General features: G+C 43.7%; 1 protein-coding gene across 17 annotated transcripts in view; it reads right to left on the bottom strand.

The window, feature by feature from the left end:
• Positions 1-4710: 4710 nt before the first annotated feature.
• Positions 4711-19450, bottom strand: part of ADGRL3 (adhesion G protein-coupled receptor L3) — a 308221-nt gene continuing 293481 nt past the window's right edge. For 10 of the 17 annotated variants that reach the window (XM_054382990.1, XM_054382993.1, XM_054382994.1 and 7 more), the window contains one exon: positions 4711-5516. In XM_054382990.1, the coding sequence (XP_054238965.1) occupies positions 4711-5516 (806 nt within the window). Of the gene's footprint in view, positions 5517-7420; positions 7473-11415; positions 11545-19450 lie in introns of all 17 variants that reach the window. The other 7 variants (XM_054383002.1, XM_054383003.1, XM_054383001.1 and 4 more) reach the window with 5 other exon arrangements.

Here is a 19450-nt window from a genome sequence, read left to right as displayed (position 1 = left end):
TTTCTTGTAGCGTATTTCCCTTCTTATGAAGGTAGTCTGCAACGGGATTACATAGGAAATCTCATTGTCCTGTGCAAATTAGAAGGAGTAAGAGAAAAAGAAAGGATTCACAACTTGCAGGGCATCCCAAGATGATTTCCAGGAAAAAACAAGGCACAGAGCCTCATGCTTCTCCATCCTCCTTTTCCTTCCTACACACAAGGCTTTCCTAAATAATATCTCAAGCAAGGGATCAGCATTGACAATCCTCACTCCAAACATGCATGGCAGCTCACACCTCTGAAAGGTGGCCCCATGTTTTAGAAAAGGAGGTCTATGTGTCAGGGTGATGTTTTCATTGGACCAAGCACTGCTTGTTTGCCTCTGTTGTTTTGTTCTGCCTGGTTTTCATGGGGTTAAAAAAAAGGATGCCTACTGCAGTTGAATAATGAAGCTTTAATCTTCTCCCTATAAGGCAAATCTGGTTTTGGTTTGTTTTGAGGATGTTTTGTTTGTTTGTTTTTTGTTAAGCCAAGCTCTACAAAATCAGATCCTTCCACTACAGGAAGGATCCCTTTCAACCCAGTTTGCAAATTTCCCCAATGTAGGCGATCATCTCTTCATCAAGCTGGTTTCTCACATCTCTGCTTTCACTCAGCTTTAAGAAATGCCTTAGAAATTGTGCAGCTCTCCCTCCTATCCCAGAGTCATTTTGGACTTCACACTGAGTTCTGCATGCTGCAGTCTGCACAGGAGCTATCACTATGCTGCCAGTTGCCTAAGAATTGTAGCTACCAAGCCACTGATGAACAAGCAGAAACCTTCACAATGCCCAAGCAACTTATCAACAAGCAGAAACCTTCACCATGGTAAAGCAATTTATCAATGAGCAGAAACTTTCACCATGCCCCTAATCAATCGATACAACAAAAGACTCTTTTCAGGGGAAAAAATGACCAAAATAACCCACACCCCCAACGAATTTACAGTCTTAAGCCAATGTAATTAGTCATATCTATTTCCCCTCTGTTTCATGATTCAGCTGTTTACAAAGCTGTAAGAAGCACTACCAGCGAATCCTGTGGTGCCAGAACAGCCTGGGGACAGAAATTATCAGCTTGAAAATAAAGTGTGGCTTTTGCCATCAAAGTGCTAATAGGTGTGGTAGGCTGGCAGAGAGAAGGGATGGAGAAGAGGGGGAGAACAGTCTGGCTGCTAATAAATATACAGAAAGGTTGGGGAAGAACAACCATTTGGAGGAAAAGATTTTTTTCAGCAGGAAACAATCGTCCCACTGGTTTGCTCTTGCATAGTTCCAGGCACACTGGACAACGCTGTGTGGCTCTCTTGCCTCCCATTTCATCAGGACCATACTTGCTATGGTTTAACTCACCCTCTGTATCAATCCTGCCATATCCCTGGAAGACAATTTTGTTGGGGTTTGATACAGTGACAGAGGATTTTAGTTCCTCCAAAATAAGAAGTACTTCAAGTATTTCAAGCCTCAGCTGCCTCCGTTATCTGCTTCATGGACTGGTATGACCACATGGATCTGGAATGCTTGCTTTGCCTGCATGCATAGGTCTACCAGGCACTGCTCAGCTTCATTGCTGCTGGTGTGGGAGATAAAATGAAACAAGGAGGCAGCATGATCCAGCTGTCCAGGAGGTATTTTGCTATGAAGCCAGGTGATCCCCAGTCTTCTAATGGGAAACACTCACTTGCTGAAACCTAGACCCAGAAAGAGGCTGGTTGGAAATGATGTTTCCTCCTGAAGATATTTTGGTCTGTGTGCCTAGCTGCAGGAAGGACTCAGGCAATTTAGACTTTTGTAGGCCATGAATAGCACCAAACACCACTATCCCCTGGTACTTCTCTGCCTGCCAAGCAGCACTGAGCAGCATTGTCCCATGTGAGTACAACCCTGGGATGGAGCAGAGCAGCTCCTCTGCTGCCTTTATCCTCCAGCCCTGGGAATATCTTGTCTAGCATGAGAATCACCTGCCTGCTCCAAAGCTTTTGCTTTTACCCAGCTTGACGAGAGTTGAATAGAGGTGCCTTGGATGGAAGCAGCACCAGGCTCTAAAGCTCACAAGGAATGAGAGGACTTTGTGGAAAATCATGTACTGAAAAACCAGTACTGAGTGTGTTCAGAGGTGGTTATTTTCACTGCCAACCTTTCCAGCCTCTTTTATGACCTTTTTAAATTGCTCCCGAGGGTTTGGAAGGAGAAAGCTGGAGAAAAGCATTAAAGCACCAGTGGGATGTCGGCAGTGGTGGGACAGGAAGGGTGATGTGGCTGAGGACAGTGATGGCACTTTGTGTACGCCGGGAGCAAGAAAATAAAGACACAGCAAACAATGCCTGAGGAGGCCTAACGGGGGCTTGTTTTACTCTTTGACATGCTACCAGTAGTTTTAATCTCAGAAGAACCAAAAATAAAAAAAAACATTAAAAAACAAACACCCCCCCCAAAAAAAAACCAAAACCCACCCAGCATTACAATGAGTAAAAGGTGTGACACATGAACATACTCTACTAAAGTCATCCCTCTGTTGTCAGCTGGATTATACAGTAGGCACAAAACTGACCTAGAATAGCCTGTAGCAAGTGGTGACTGGTGGTGTCCTTATCCCCTAGCTTGGTATTTCTAATCAGTTGTAGCTATGGAACCTTTGTGCTTAAATTCCTCAGCTTAGGCCTTCTTTCTTTAGCATTGCTCACTCATGCCTTAAAGGAGTGGAGACTCATACTGAAGACATTAATGGAGAGAATGACAACGACCAAAAAAAAAAAATTAAAAATAAAAAAAAAGATAAAAGGAGAGATTAATTGTACAATACATACAGTATCTTCTAAATTGTGATCAGTTGTTTATTGGTTGGCAAACAAGCTTCACTTTTACAACAAATATTAGTAATGAGGTCATTCAACTGTTGAGACCGTACAAAATGGATCATAAATTAAAAAAGAAAAAAAAAAGAAAAAAACAAGGAAAAAACAAAAAAAGGAAAAATAGAAGAAGAATTCATACTCCGTGCTGCTAATTTACCTCCAGAAAGCCTATATTACTTAAAAATCCTGTTGAATAAATAAATTTCCTGTTAGGAAAAATAATGAACAGAAGATTTGTTGGTTGTTGGGGTGTTTTTTTAAATTACTGCAAAGTACCTTTTTAGCTCACTACGCACCAATCTGTTTTCTTCTTACCCACTGCAGTACAAGTGCCTAAACTGGGGACCACATGGAGCCATGAAGGCCCTTTGCTCCTCCAGGGAAATGACCACCTCTTGTAGAAGCCCTGCTAACAAACATAAACCCCCCCACTTTTTCAGCTCCTGGATGCAACCCAGTGGCCACAGCTGCTCTACAGGACTATCACCACCATCGGTTGTGCACTGCCAACAGGGAAGTTTGCCCTGCTCTAGTCTGCCAAAAGCTCTGCCAGCAAGATACTGGCTGAAATTGTACGTCGAGGAAATAAAAAAAAAAAAAACTGCAAAGAAACAATGATGATGCTACTAAAAATGTCCTTAGAAAGTGATGTCTGGGGGTTGAGCTTTCTTTTTTTTTTTTTTTTGGCCCAGTGAGATTTTTTGTACTGAAATGGGGAGGGGGATGGAAGAGATGGGGGGGGGGGGGGGAGGGGACAGTGGAAGAGGTGAAATAAAATTTCCAAAAGAAAAAAAGGATGAATAATGAAAAAAAAAAAAAGCAAACCTTGCTCCTACTGGTAGACAAACTTACAAGACCAGCACAACAGAAAAAAGTTCTTTTTTTTTGATGTTGTTTTCTTTTTTTTTCTTTTTTTTTTCTTTTTTTTTTTTCCACTACATTAACAGGGACGCAAGTTCTGGAGGAACAGAAAGCAGACTATATGTGCAATGCTAGTATCTGTACATTACATAGAAATTGTTCACTTCTCCTTTGTTTTGTTTTCTGCCATTAGTTTTGATCATCCGTTAATACAGCGAAACATAAAAGATGCCTTTAGCACACAATTCTAAGATTCCCTTCCACCTCATTACATTTGTGTTTTGTTTTGTTTCTGCTTACTCCCACAGCAAAAGGGCGCTGCAGTGGAAACCAAGTTTTGAGTGACCAAAACCCATGATGTGACCTGGATTGGTAAGAAAGAGTTTTTGCTAGCTTGTTTTTGCTTTATTTATTTGTTTTTGTTTTTCTTTTTTTTTTTTTTTTTTTGTGCAGCGCTCCCATCTAGATGCGTTATCACTACTAGTTTCAAATGCACATTTTTGGCCTTTTATTTAATTTCTTTGCCTTTTAAATTTTTTTTAATATATTTTTGTTTGCTTGTTTGTTTTTTTCCTTCTTAAATCAGGTCCTCGGTATTAAGAGCAACACAGCATCAAGGACTTGTTTAAAGAAACACAGCATAACTTGAGAAGGCCACAAAGTGTGCCATTATCTATCTCTTTCATTAACATAATGAAGTCTGTCTTGAGGGAAGAAGGATGAGGGGGAAAGAAGGGAGGGGAAGGAGAGGGGAAGGGGTTGGGCAGCAGTTACTGTCCTCTCCGGGCCGGCCTAAAAATTCCAGTAAAAAAAGTCCAAGAGTTTCCTTTTTGAACAGCATGAAGATTTAGGAGTACACACAATATTACCACTGTTTGGATTAACTCAGAACAGTAAACCGAGCGTTATGGAGGGGCTGTTTGTTGTCTCTTTGCTTATTTTTTTTTTTGTGTTTTTGTTTTTTTGCTGACTCTTCTATAGACTAGTGACCAAGTGAGCAGGTCCTTTTGCATTGCCGTCCGGGGGGGTTCCCTCTTTGTTTGGTGGGACTATAAACCCGTCGCTGCTGCCTCGGCCTAGCTGGTAGTAAGTGTGTAGCTGATGGATGTGGTTCCTGGAGCCAAGGTTGGGCATGCTTTTGTAGTAAACATCGTCGGCGTCACCACCACTGCTTTTGGCTGGTGGGGGATCGGTCTGGGTGCTGGCGGTGACGCTTTCCGTCAGGGGCATGCCGGCCAGTGCGGGCATACTGGTGTAGAGAGAATCCCTGTTGGGCGACTGGAGGTCGTCCGTGTGCTCGTTGGTCAGCAAGGGGAAAAAGCTCTCGCTGTTGTCTTGCGGGATGCGCCGCCGGCCGTAGAGGTGGGGCTGGTGGTTGTCCGCTGAATACACCCTGGGAGGCAGCAGCGGGGCATCCGACTCCTCGTGTATGAGCTCCAGGCCCAGGCTTTCCTCATGGGTGAAGGAGGTGGCGTCATCCAGCACGATGGCGTCATCCTCGCTCCCGCCGCCCACGCTGTTGACGAGTTTGTTCATCAGGTTGCGGCTCTGCTCGCTGGAGCGCTCGTGGTTGTTCAGGTAGGAAGGGATGTAGTTGGAGGTGAGTTCCTTCAGGATCTTCTTCTCGAGGGCGTTCTCGGTGTGGTTGTAGCCGCGGTCAAGGATTTGCACGCAGTTGCTGAGGTACTCGCCACTGGCGATGCTGTAGCTGTTGCCGTGATTACCATTCAGTGGTAGAGTATCCGTGACACTTGTATCCCTGGCATTGTTCAGAAGCCCCTCTGAAAAACATTACACAAGAGAGGGTGACTTGTACAAACAGGACACTCACGTGGGATGTGCACACTCAAAACCCCTTCCTAGGCTGCCGGGGCTGCTGAGGCTCAGCAGCGAGGAGAGTGTCGCAGCTAAAATAATAGGGTACAGGCTGCAGCTAACTGGGTTAGGGTCTTCCCAACACAAAAATGGAAAGCACCATCAAGCATGTGACTTGAGGTGGCAGTAGCTGGTGGGAAGGAGTGGCCTCTCCTCTATGGCTCTCCTCTTATGGTACCTCTTACGGCTTTTGTGCTCCGTGTGGGAGTGTGTTCTACTTAGAGAAAAAAAAAAGAAAAGAAACAAACAAGAATTCTCTCTCCTTCAGCTGGGCAGGCTGCTGGGGAAATACATCAGGCTGCAATGGTAGGATTTGGGACTAGCAAATTGGAGGCCCAAAGTGATTCTTGGCCCAGGCTCCTTTTGCAACAAGGCTAACTGCCCCGCCTCTCATGGCACAGAGGGCACAGCCAAAACTCCTAACTCCACACTGGCCAGGTGGGGATTTTCTAATGCAGTGACATTGGAGGTGGCTGCTGTGGGGTCTTGTGAAGTCTTAAAAAAATGCTTCCACTTTACTAGGAAAGTTAAAGCAAGAGATTCAGTGGAAGTTACAGCCAGTGCCATCCCCCACAGTGTGGTGGGCTCAGGGTAACCTGAGAGGAGTAATGGAGTCTTGAGGTGCTCCCACAAGTAACTGCCTATAGCATTTCTGTAGGTGTCTCAACACTATAACCACGAGGCCAGAGTTTGGCTTTTTCCCAAGACCCTATGGGAGCTGATGGGGAAGTGCTTTGAGAGCAACACAGCAGGAGTAACAAGGAAGAAGAATATCGGGCCTGGCAGTTAAGCCGCCATGGTTTATCTTTGGGGATTACTTGCCTCCTCAGGAGTGCAGGCATAAGGGTGCATGAAATAGCATATCAGCTTCTCAGCTAAGGGCTTCGGGCCTGGCCAAAAACTGGCAAACAAATTCCAGCAAGCCACCGTGGATTAGAGGAGCCATTAGCTGACAATTTCAGATGAAGAGTTGCTCATACCATGCTTGGTACCATGGCAAGTGTACCTTTTGAAAATACAGGATTCAATCTCTATCTGTGATGGACTAATTGCTGCATGTTTAAGGGTTGGAAAGCTCTACTGAAGGCTTTCTGTTTGCTTTTGAGTGAAATGTCCTGAATGTTTTGGTCAGCTTTGATGTTTCTGAAGCTTAGAGGGTTCTGCTGTATCCCAGGTTTCCCAAAAAATAAGGGAGAAATGTCAAAAAGATCAGCTAGCCATCACAGACACAGAGCAAAGCCATTGATTTTCATGGTGGAAGATCTCCATCTGAGTCACAATGCTTAGGGAGAAATGGAAAGTGAGCATTTTGGGGAGAGGACCATATGTGATGGGTGACAGGTACAACAGCATCTGTCTGATGGTGGTGCTGAGTAACGTATGCATTGAGGTGCTGAGCACCATGCTTCTGCTGCCAATGCATAGATCTGGGGGTTTGGTGGGGAAAGAAAATGGAGGCATCACAGGTGAGAACAGAGCAGGGTCTGCAGTCAATAGTGCCATGAGCTCGCAAATAAAAGTGTGATATTTAACCAAAAAAAAGAAAAAATCATACACACAGTCACATGAGAAACTAGGCTGGGTGAAACAACACCACAAAAGCAAGAAATAAACAAAGAAAGCAGCATCTGGTCTCATCTCTCTATATATATGTACAGATACATATATATATATATGCACACACATACACACACATCTATATACACATGTATAGTCAGATCATTTGGATTTCAAAACTGTGAGATGAATTTCCTTTATTAACTATGTCATCTATGTGTGATGCAATAAAAGTGAACTAAAAAAAAATTACATTTGATATGCAATGTTTAGCTTTACTCCCATACTTGTCTCTCTGTAGGGCTCTAAACGACAGCATGAAGAAAAGGAAAGAAAAAACAACAAGTAAGCTTACAGCGACAGTAGGAGAAACATGAGTCAAAAGCAAGTTGATGATATGCAGAAAAAGAGAAATAATTTCCACTGCCCAGAATACAGGAATTTGTTACATGGTTTATTTCAGGTTTAAAGAAAAAAAAAATTGACATTTTAGACAGGAAAAAAATCTTTTACGCACAATATATTCAAGAGGCTACATTTTTATTAGGAAAAAAATAATCACATTTAAAATGGTTTTGTTTTGGTTTTGGTGGGTTTTTTTGTTTTGTTTTGTTTCCAACGCCGTTATCAAACAGTCAGCGTGCAACACAAACCAAGGAGGAACGCCTGGAAATTTAAGTGAAGTTTAAAGCTGGTCATGCTTGAAAAGACAGGCATTGTCAATGTCACTTCCAAAGTCTTAAAATGAAGGTCTTTTCTCACTGTTTGTTATAATCACCCCTGGCAGTCGAAACCAAAATCCATTTCCTTGCTAAAAATGCTTTGCCGTCCATCCTTTGCCACAGAGTGCTTTGTAAGAGTATGACTTTGCTCATCGCGGGGCTGCTGGCCTTCTACAAACTCCGGGCAGCCTGCTCAATTTTGGGCTTTTTTTTTTAATCAAACACATGGCAAACTACATGGGCTTTGCAAAAAAAAAGGAAAAAAAAAAAAAACACCAACCCAGCAAACCGGGGAAGAGGAACGATAGTTCAGATAATGGCATCGCTAAATGGAGCTATTGAGAAGGAAGGGTCAAAAGAAGAGCCAGAGATGAAGATGAAGAGCCAGTGATAAACTCTCAGCTTCCTGCTTTGCAATGGTCTGCGGCACGCTGTGGGTTAAGCAGAGCTTGTTAATGGGATTGCCACATTCTCTTAAAATGAGCTCTGATGAAAGCAGTTAGGCCACTTCAAGAAAATCCTGGGTCTGAGAGACCAAACCAGCATCTGTCTGTCTGTCATCTGCCAAGAGCAGCGAGCACTCAGCATGTCCTGCAGGGTGCCAGACCCCTCACCGACCGTCTTTCCTTCCTCTACACTGTGTTCCATCAAGGAATTTCTTTCACCGCCAGGAAATGGGATTTTGGTTGGTTGTGGTCTGATTTCCTGCCTCTTTCCAAGGACTTTTTTTTTAGGGTTCCTGGCCCCTGGTGAGTCTCCACCACAGATAGGGCAGCTTCAGCTTGAGTAGAGAGGGGATTTTAAAACTTGGAACTGAGAGGGGGGGAAAGGAAGGGGTGGACTAGATCAGATCCTAGGTTTCTTACAGCATCCTATCTGTCACTGGCCAGTACCAGAAGAGGTAGATGAATGTGCAAAAAAAATCATAGCCTTAGTGATGCAGAATGAGTTAGTTGGATGATGTTAGCCAGCCATATCCTCACCACATGCCAATATCAGCCAAGGTACACCCAGAAATGGTTACAGTGTCTACTTTTACAATGCACAGTGGTCAGCGCTTCAGTGTTGTCTGCTGGCTCAGCATCCTTAAATCCCAAAGGATCACTGAGGCCATAAAGCCTGGTTGGTTTTGCTAACCTTTGCTTCTGCTGCAGGACCTCCCAGTATGTCCTGGGATGGTAACTAGCTTGAAAAGAAATAGGTATTCCAGTTCTGTGGTCATTAGTCAATTTACAGCCTCCTGACAAGAATGGGTTGGGTCCTGCTCCCTCTGAAGTCAACAGCAAAGCTCCAGGGGCTTTAACAAGATCTTTACTGGTCCCACTCCAGCTCTTCATCTCCCAGGGATGAAGCTGGAGTAGGTTTTTCTATTATCCACCTGGCCGCCTGGCACTGAATAGTGTTTTCAAATCAATTAACATTGGCGGGGGGGTGGGGGGTGGGGGGGGTTGTGTGTGTGTTTGTGGAATAAAATGCTGCTAGCTCAGGTAAAATCATACCAGAATCTAACCTTCAAAAATCAGAAGAACACAAGATGATTAAAATGCACATTAAACCTTTTTGTCACATTTTTGCCCAAATCACTTAGGGCCAGTTGAGGCACCCAGACCTGAACATCAATCATGGACCTCTCTTAGGTCAAATGTTGACCCAGCATTACCTGCTGCCACTTGATTTAGAAGTAGCCCAAATCTCAGTGTTATCATACAAGAAACATACAAGCTCATTTGGCCATTTGCAGTATGCTGAAGTTCTTAACATTCAGAATATCTCATGTTTAACACTAGCCCTTTTTGCAAAGTAGCATTAATGGGAGCAAACTTATTGCACCAAGTTAGCATAGTTTAGGAAATTAATGAACAGCAAAAGGTCAAACATGTGCTTTCCTGGTGCTTTGAATGAAAATACCCTAGAGATGCAGCTCAGTATCTCTTTCTGTTGTAAACAATACACTGCCATGTAGTACAGAAAGGGATTTTCCTGCTTGCATTGTAATCATCATTATTTTCTCTTCCTTAGAGACCCTTTCCAGGAAAGGGTCACTCCAAGTGAAGGAGACCTTTTCCAGGAAAGGGTCACCTTCACTTGGAGAGCTGAGAAGAGGGTTCACAGAATCACAGAAAAACTATGGTTGGAAAAGAAAGACCTTTAAGATCATGAAGTCCAATCATCAGCTAACCCTACTGGGGCTGCTACCACACCATATCCTTGAGCACCATATTTAGACAGCTTTTAAATACGTCCAGGGATGGGGATTCAACCACTTTCCTGGGCAGCCTGTTTCAGTCTTTGGGAATCCCTTTGGTGTAGAAGTTTTTCCTAATGTGTAACATAAACTTCCCCTGACATAAGCTGATGCCACTAACTTGTGCTTAGGCACAGCATTATTCTAATGATTCCACCACCTTGCAAGCAGCCTAAAAACCGAAGCAAACCCATTCCAAATCTCCCATGAAAGTGGCAGAGCAAGCCACCAACAGCCAGGAGCTGCCAGAGTTCCTCCTTGGGTCCTGCTTAAATGCATCCACCTCTCCCTCATGGAAGCATCAGGACATAGCTGACAAGCATGGTCCCTTCCCACAGCCAGAGCAGAGACAGACAGGTGATCAGAGCCTGATTTCTACAGCAGACCCCCCCTCTAAGTACAACTGATTCTGACTGGTGGTTTTCCATTGATGAGAGGAGGACATGCAAGAGGTTCTAGTTCCCCTACACACTTCCTATTCCTTTTTATTCTTTCTGCTTTTTCCTAGCACATCTAAAATGTAATAATGCAAACGGCAAAATATTTCTTACAACATTTAAGCCCTGCTCTTAGGAGCTGACCTATGCTCCTTGCTTCAGCTGGCATTTTTCTCAGAGATCAAGGGCAGGTTTGCTTTGTTTTGCTTCTCTTTTTTCCCCCTATTTTTTTCCTTTCCTGTGCAATCCAGCTGGCCACATTTCTACACACTGTTTCAAAAGGAAAGCAGCTTTGGTGGCAAAGGCCATTTTAGCTTCACTTACCTTCCAAGGTGTTCCTGTGTCTGAAATGAATGGTTTAACGAGGAAATGTGCTGACAACAAAGAGAGGAATGGAAAACATTGGACAAAACACACACACACAAGACCAAAACAATACAAAAGCAAGGGCATTGGAAAAAAAAGGAAAGAAAACAACAACAACAAAAAAATAATCAAAATCAAACCCACTATGGATGCATTGAGCAGAACTGACATGAGTTCTCTCAACGTGAATTTGATTGCTCATGGAAAAAAAGCCTTTGGAAAATGGGAAGATGCATTGAAATGAAAGGAAAATGAGGGGAATTTTTTTTTCTTTTTGTGCCCCATTCAAAAAAATAACCCCCCCAAAAAAAACAAAATGAAAAAAACCCGAACAAAACCCAAACAAAGGGAGTGTGTGGGGAGGAAAAAAAAATAAAAGAAGAAGAAAAAAAGAAAAAAAAAAAGGAAATAATGGGCCAAAAGAAGCCATAGAAAATGGAATTCTCACTAGAAAAATTAGAGAGAAACTCCAGCACACCTTGTGCGTTGTACATGCTGACAGAAGGGTTGTTATAGACCGCCGATTCCCCCAGCAATGTATTATAAGGGTTGTTAGTGCCATGAGGACGAAGCAGAGCATTGGTTATAAGATGATTAGCCATGGCTCCTGGAGCAGCCCAATAGAAAAGACAGAGAAAAACAAACAAACAAACAAAAAAGAGGTCAATCAGGCAAATGTGGTATCTTAAAAAGAAACGGGAAAAAAGAACATTCAGAAATGACAACAGTTGAAATAATCCTGATTACAAGCAGCCAGCTAATTAGACTTGGGAAACTGTGTGCCACTAAAGCAGAACAGATGTCACTGACGATGCACAAATCCAAACCAAGGCAAAAGAAAATGTACCAGAAAGCAGGTAAAGCTACATTTATGGTGGTTCCCCCATTGCTCAGAGTGTAAGCAAGGCTATGCTCACATGCTTGCTATAAAGAAAGGAAGGAAGACATCAGCCTACACAATGGGGGGGGGGGGGGGGGTGTGTGTTTAAAAACTCTCTGGAAAATGTCAAATGAATTAAAAAAAAAATATATATATAAAATGACTAACAGAAAACAACACATTCAACTCTGGCTATGGGCTAGAACCTCTCCTTTACTGATTCCTTTACTCACAACACATCTAAAATTGAAAAGAAAAAAAGAAAGGATGGAGAATGTGTCCCCTCCAAAACCTCTCTGAGAGAGGCTGTTTCTTATATCTCAGAGGGTGAGTTTTGTTTCAGCTATAGCTCTGGTACCATTGTTGAGCGCATTCACAGCTACCCCACCACTGAAGGTGAGAGCACCTTGGCTCCATCAGGTGTTTCTACCAGCAGCAAGATGTATATTTCAGGGCTCCTGAAACACACAAACACCTTGTTTCCCCACTCACAGACCTCTTTGCTGTCATCTCTAAGCTCTCAGCCAATAGTTGTTCTTTGGTTTTGGTTTATCCCTTGGAGTCACCGCCTCTGGGCTTGTGCTTTTCAGGATCACTGCAGTTGGCAGGTGGCTTCCAAGACCTACCTTGATTCCCATTTCAGGATTCAACCCATGAAGCAAAGACTTCCCCCCACCTTTTAGTTGGCCTAAAGAACAAAAAAAAAAACCACTAAACCCTTTCCACAAATCTCCTCTGGGATCCAAGACCGATTCAAAAACTCTCCTTCAGGGCCATTCCCACCATCACTGGTAGAGACTTAGAAGAGGATTACTCAAGTTCACACCACGGGTTTTACCTCCAGGGCTATACTATTAAGATGAATCCTTTCCACAATGAAAGTAAGACTTTGGCAAGAAAACTCGAGTTAGCCAGGACAGGGCTGTCAGAGGACTCAGGTTACCTTGTGGTCACCAGTATCTGATAGCCCTGACCCAAAGAAATGACTGAAAAGCTAGCCTCCAAAACCAGCAACACTAACAGGGATGCCTTCATCAACAACTGGAAAAATTGCTATTGGCCATTTGTCTCCTTTGGAGGTGGAGGTGGCCCTGTGGTATGGTGGAGGCAATGTTTGTGAGGCATGTGTGGTCCTGGGGACAATCTCTTCTGCACAGCTCATTATCTGTTTGGGTTTTGGTCTTTTTCCCCCCTTTTTTTTTTTTTTTTTTCTAGAGTTGCTGAGAACCAAAGACCTCTGGCAGGTACAAATCGCCTTAGCAGTGAGCTCTTTGAAAGATCTTACCTTCTAATTGTTTTTTTAAAAAGGCAAAAATTGGCCAAGTATAAAGCTAGGTGGAAGGCTCCAGAGCTGTTGCCCATGTACTAGTCTGGCTCCATCTCCAGGACAGAGTTTCTCCATGTTTGAGCAGGTAGAGGAAAAACCAGAACACTCTCCTGCCTCTTCCTTATCCTTCCCAGTCCCAGGCATATGGTGCTGGTGGATCACTTAGTCTTTTGAGCAGAGGACAAAATAGAAGGCAGCGCTGTATGGGGGCTGCATGCCAGGGAGGCTCCTCAACACATGCAGCTGGAAAAAAAAAGACTTGTTTTCTCTCACCTGATATTTTTGGCTAGGCTGATGGAAAGCAAGATGAGCTGCTGTATTTGGAATTAAGGAAACAAAGCTGTCTCCTGTAAGAAAACATTATATAGGAACGCTTAACTGAGCAACCTTGAACGTAACTAATAGGTAAATGAGTCAATTCTTGCTTTCTGGTAATGTATTTTCCACCAATTTCACGTACATCTGTGATGAGAGACTGCAGGAACCACTTCTATTCTTGCACTGGTTCTATACCAGTGTGAATATGAAGTCCATTAAAATAATTTTTGCTTTCACAGAATCACAGAATACTATGAGTTGGAAGGGATCTCTGAAGACCAAGTCCAACCCCCTTGCCGGAGCAGGATCACCTAAAGCAGATCATATCTTTAAATCAAGCCGGGCCAAAAAGAAAGAAGCTTGAGAAAGGGAATCACTCTTCTACAGGTAATGAATGTCTGGAGTTAATGCCAGCCATTATATCATCCTCCCTTTGGAGATTTAACCCCATCTCCAACTTGGTCTCTATGGGATTTGATATGGAGACAAACATATGAACACTGCCTGGTTTTGAATGTTTTATGGTGGAGCATCTTTTAAAGGGCAGCTGCCAGAAAGAGCATCTCACTCAATATATCCCCAGCCTGGTGTTGTCCAGAAATCTCTAGCAGGTTGGAAGAAGCTAATCCAGCCATGGCTGGGCAGGTTGAGGAGCTCTCACAGAATCATAGAATTATTTCAGTTGGAAGAGATCTTTAAGGTCATCCAGTCCAACCATCAGCCTAACACCACCATGGCCATTACATCATGTCCCAAACTGCCAGGTCTACAAGCCTCCTGAGCACCTCCAGGGACAGTGACTTCAAACAGAATTCGAGATGGTTCAAGAAGGTTCAAGGACAAGGTTCAAGAAGGACAGGGACTTGCTGGAAAGGCCATAGAAAAGGGCTACAAAGATGATTAGAGGACTAGAATATCTGTCTTATGAGGAAATACTGAGAGAATTGTGGCTTTTCAGTCTAGAGAAGAGAAGATTGAGAGGGGATCTTACCAATGCTGATCAATACTTAAAACGGTGGTGTCAGGAGGATGGAACCAGGCTTTGTCAGTGGTGCCCAGTGACAGGACAAGGGGTAACAGGCACAAACTTCAACATAAGAAGTTCCATCTAAACATGAGGAGGAAATTCTTTAATTTAAGGGTGACAGAGCACTGGAGCAGGCTGCCTAGAGAAGTGGTGGAGTCTCCGTCAATAAAGACATTCAACCCCTCCCCCCCCGCCCCCGGATGAGTCCATGTGTGGTCTTCTTTAGGTGAAATTGCCTTGGCAGGGGCATTGGACTCAGTACTCTCCAGAGGACTCTTTCAACCCCCACCATTCTGTAAATCACCAAACAGCAGGGTTTGGAATGGACCTCTAGAAATCATCTAGTGCAACCCCTCCTCTAAAGCAGGTTAGAAGAGAGTAGAAAGGACCAATCTGTGGCTGCTTCCTGGGGTGGTGGGCTCTGGTGCAAGCTAAATTCACACAGTCCTGGCTCTTTCAGGCTGTTGCAAACTAGTTTATGGCAACTTTTAATGCAGATACTTGACCCTGTAAAGTTGCCCAGAAGTTAAAAATGCAGAATAAGTCATTTTTGCTGTCATAGGTTTTTAAGAAAGGGCTTGGTAAAACAAACATCCATTCCTGTATGGAGCTACTCAACAAAAGTACTCCATCTTCTGCTTTCTTCTAGCTTGATTGAAGAGAGTGATAAGATGTTTTTCATTTACTGATCCAAGCCCCACTTTTGGTGGCAGCCTGAACCACATCCAAACCTAACTTAACCTAATTTAAGCTAAATGCTAACAAGTTCAGCTACCTTTCAATACTTTCAGAAACCCAGCTGGGTCCTAAGTATTCTGCAGGAGGTTCTCACCACAGAGGGCTCTCTGCGGTCTCTCATGCTCTCTGCGGGTCACGAAATGCAAACTTTGGCATCTTACAACCAAAATTATATGTACCTTGCATTTGTTAATTTGGCCTCTTGTTTTTCCCTAATTGCTTTTGAGCTGTAACATTCCCATCCTCATAGCATGCTGAGAGAAAAGGCTGGTGTTCACGCTCAGGAGAACCTCCTGTGCAAGCTCTAGATAAAGTAATAATGCACCATGCAAATCCCCATTATTTGTTTTCTCCTTCCCAGATGAGAGAAAGAGAAAGGAAACAGCAGCCATATATTTAAGTATCACTCTGCCTTTTTTGTAACACTCGATCATTGCTATAGCAACCAGCTGGGCTATTGGAAAGAGCAGTTGAGGTCTGCAGATGAGGCACGAGCAAAAGGAGCATGTCGACTAACAAACTCTGACCCTGTTTGCGTGAAAACGGCCTTGGTGATGAAGAGCCAACAAAAAGCCAACAGAGCCAGCAGGGGATCACAGCAGCGTGCTGTCCAAAACGCTGCCCACTCTTGCACTTGATGATCTTTAAGGTCCCTTCCAAGCCAAACCATTCTATGACTGTATGAAGTCCAAAGGGAAGAAAGGAATGATGCCCTTACAGAAGGTGAGTATTGGCAGGATCACAGGATGTTAGGGGTTGGAAGGGACCTCAGGATATCATGGAGTCCAACCTCCCTGCCAGAGCAGGATCATAGAATCTAGCACAGGTCACACAGGAACACATCTAGATGGGTCTGGAAAGTCTTCAGAGAAGGAGACTCCACAACCCCTCTGGGCAGCCTGTTCCAGTGCTCTGCAGTCCTCACAACAAAGAAGTTCCTCCTCATGTTGAGGCGGAACCTCCTGTGCTGTAGTTTATATCCATTTCCCCTTGTCCTATCACAGGGTGCAACTGAGCAGAGCCTGTCCCTTCCTTTTTGACATCCAGCCCTCAGATATTTATAAACATTTATTAAATGCCCTCTCAGTCATCTCTGCTGATGTTTCTGTGCCTATGGCAGTATCAAGAATCTTTGTGTTCCAAGTACTGAAGATTCAGCGTTTCTTGTAGGGTTTAAAGGGCCATGAGAAGGTGTCCTCAGGGTGCAGGAAGAGATCTGGAGGGCTGCACTTTTGACTGAGCACATCTGATGGTGAGGCCAGCTAGGATACAGAAAACAAAAATCCCACCATGTTTACTACCAATGTAACCACACACAGAGAATGCAGGTAGCCACAGTTAGCTGCTTTGTGTGCCTATCACAGCAGGCATTATTTTAGTGACAGTATGCAACCAAGTAGTACTTTGTTCTTCCCTAAGACAGAAATTGATGTCCTGAATGCAAGAAAACAGTGAGGAAGAAACAAGTTGGGATTTTTTGGTTTTTTTTGAAGAGTTTGGCGTTAAGAATGTAAGGGAAAAACTGCACCTTGTTAAAGACAAGTATGATTTATCCACTCACTGAAAGCAAAGGATGAAAATCATGATGACAAGCACATGGTGCCGGGCTTTCAATTGCATCATTCAGGAACATAACACAAAGAATTTCTTAGAATAGAATCATAGAACCACAGAGATGTCTGAGTTGAAAAAGACCTCTGAAATCAACCCAACACCACAATGGACATTAAACCATGCCCACACATTTCTTGAACACCTCCAGGGATGGCAACTCCATCACCTCCCTGGGCAGCCTGTTCCAATCCTTGATCACTCTTACAGCAAAGAAATTTTTCCTAATGTCCATCCTCGGACAGCACTGTCACAATTTCAGGCCATTTCCTCTTGTTCTATCATTTGATACTAGGGAGAAGACACTGAGCCCTGCCACCTGGCTTCGCCATCCTTTTGGGGATTTGTAGAGAGCAAACAGGTCTCCCCTCAGCCTTCTCTTCTCCAGACTGAATGACCTGAGTTCCCTCAGCTGCTCCTCACCAGACCTGTTCTCCAGAGCTTTCACCAGCTTTGTTGCCCTTCTCTGGACATGCTCCAGCATCTCAATGTGCTTCTGGTAGTGAGTTCTCCAAAACTGAACCCGATATTTGAGGTGTAGACCCACCAGTGTCAAGAACAGGGGGAACATCACTTCCCCAGTTCTCTCAGCTGCTCATCAGAAAATACATTCAAAGCAACTTTCTAGGAGACAGCATTCTGGTCTTTGTGACTTGCCTCACCGGCAGGCACCAGTGCCCTTTTCCATGTCCCAGGCAGAGTGTTCCAGTATTTAAAGAATTGTAGTCTTCCACTACACTGAAAGTGTTCACTTTCTATTTATTCCAACAATGAATGCCATCATGAAAAGCCAAATCACACAATTTTGCTGGAGGACAACAGGTATTTCCAGCATTTTTTTCTTCTGGTTCCCTCCAACAAATGCTCTGGCAAGTTTAGATTTATTGAGCTGTGTTCTTATAATAGCCAACAGGATTCAGTTAATAAACTTCAATAAACCTCCCTATTAAATTTCTCTCAAATAGGTTTGTTGTCACTCGCAGCATCTAATCTATTCATTGAGAAGCTATTAATACTGACTGCAGCGAAATGGAGTTTCAGCAAATGAGGTTGTTAAGCTTTGGGCCATCTTCCTCCAAATGAAACATCCTCTGCTTTTGTGCAGAGGGAGGGGGGAGGGAAAGTATTTCTTTGGCCTTTTTTCCCCACTTCCTTTCTTCTGATGGTGATGGGTCTGGAGAACAAGTCTGATGAGGAACGTCTGAGGGAACTGGGGTTGTTTAGTGTGCAGAAGAGGAGGCTGAGGAGAGACCTCATTGCTCTTTACAGCTCCCTGAAAGGAAGTTGCAGTGAGGTAGGGGTTGGTCTCTTCTCCCTACTATCAGGCGATAGAATGAGGGGAAATGACCTGACATTGTGCCAGGAAAAGTTCAGGTTGAATATTAGGAAAAAATTCTTTGCTGTGAGAATGGTCAGGCATTAGAACAGGCTGCCCAGGGAGGTGATGGAGTCACCATCCCTGGAGGTGTTCAAGAAATGTGTGGACATGGCAGTTTGGGACATTGTTTAATGGCCACAGTGGTGTTGGATTGGTGTTTGAACTCAATGCTCTTAGAGGCTTTTTGCAACTGAAGCAATTCTATGATTCTGTGATTTCCAATGATAAACCTCTGCTGGATTATAACCTCCTATGCCATGTGGGAAACACGCAGCTAGCCTCCCTCAGTTTAGAAATATTTGCTACTTGTTGGTCCTTCTCAGCTGCAGAAACTTTGTAAAATTTCTTCTTATCGCCTCTACTCCTTCCAAGGGTTTACATCTCATTATACATCGATTATACAAACATATACTAGCCATAATTGTTCCTGCTTATGTTTACTTCACACTATACCCCACCTCGTACACATGATTTGGAGAAAAGGAGGCTGAGGGGAGACCTTCTGGCTGTCTACAGCTTTCTGAAAGGAAGTTGGGGCCAGGCAGGGCTTGGTCTCTTCTCCCTAGTAATAAGTGATGGGACAAGAAAACACGATATCCAGTTGCACTAGGGAAGGTTTAGCTTGGACGGTAGAAGAAGCTTCTTGACCGAAAGGGCTCTCAAAGACTGGAACAGGCTGTCCAAGGAGGTGCTGAATTCCCATCCCTGAAGGTGTTTCAGAGGCAAAAACGTGGTGCTGAGGGACATGGTTTAACACCAGACTTGGTTGAGATAGTTAATGGTTGGACTGGATGATCTTAACGGTCTTTTCTAACAAACAGTTCTATGATTCCATAGTTCTAAGATGTGCAGAGATCCCTGCCAGTGATGGGAATTTGACCATACTTAAAGGAATCTATCTAAGCAGCTATGCTTTCTTCCTTCCTCCTTCACAGTCATCATATTAAGATTGCTCTACAGCAATATCCTGCTGGATCTAATACTCCCCAAAGGCTGCTCTGATTTCAGAAATTGCCATGCCCTTATTTTTTTTTTCTCTTTAAATCTGATCCACCTAATGACTGAACTTCCAATTATATGGCTGTCAATCCTAAAATCAAAGCCAGTTCATAATATCTCCCCAGGGAAAATGTCATGTCAGTCACTGCAATCACTGCAACATATCTCAGCTAAACTCAAGCTCAGGCAGCAAGAGAGGCAAAATAAACCAGAAGACAATCAACAGTGGGACTCA

The sequence above is a fragment of the Indicator indicator genome, chromosome 8, assembly GCF_027791375.1.
Source record: "Indicator indicator isolate 239-I01 chromosome 8, UM_Iind_1.1, whole genome shotgun sequence".
Classification (NCBI taxonomy): Eukaryota; Metazoa; Chordata; class Aves; order Piciformes; family Indicatoridae; genus Indicator; species Indicator indicator.
The sequence above is the reverse complement of the archived record's forward strand: the minus strand, read 5'-3'. Positions and strand labels throughout refer to the sequence as shown.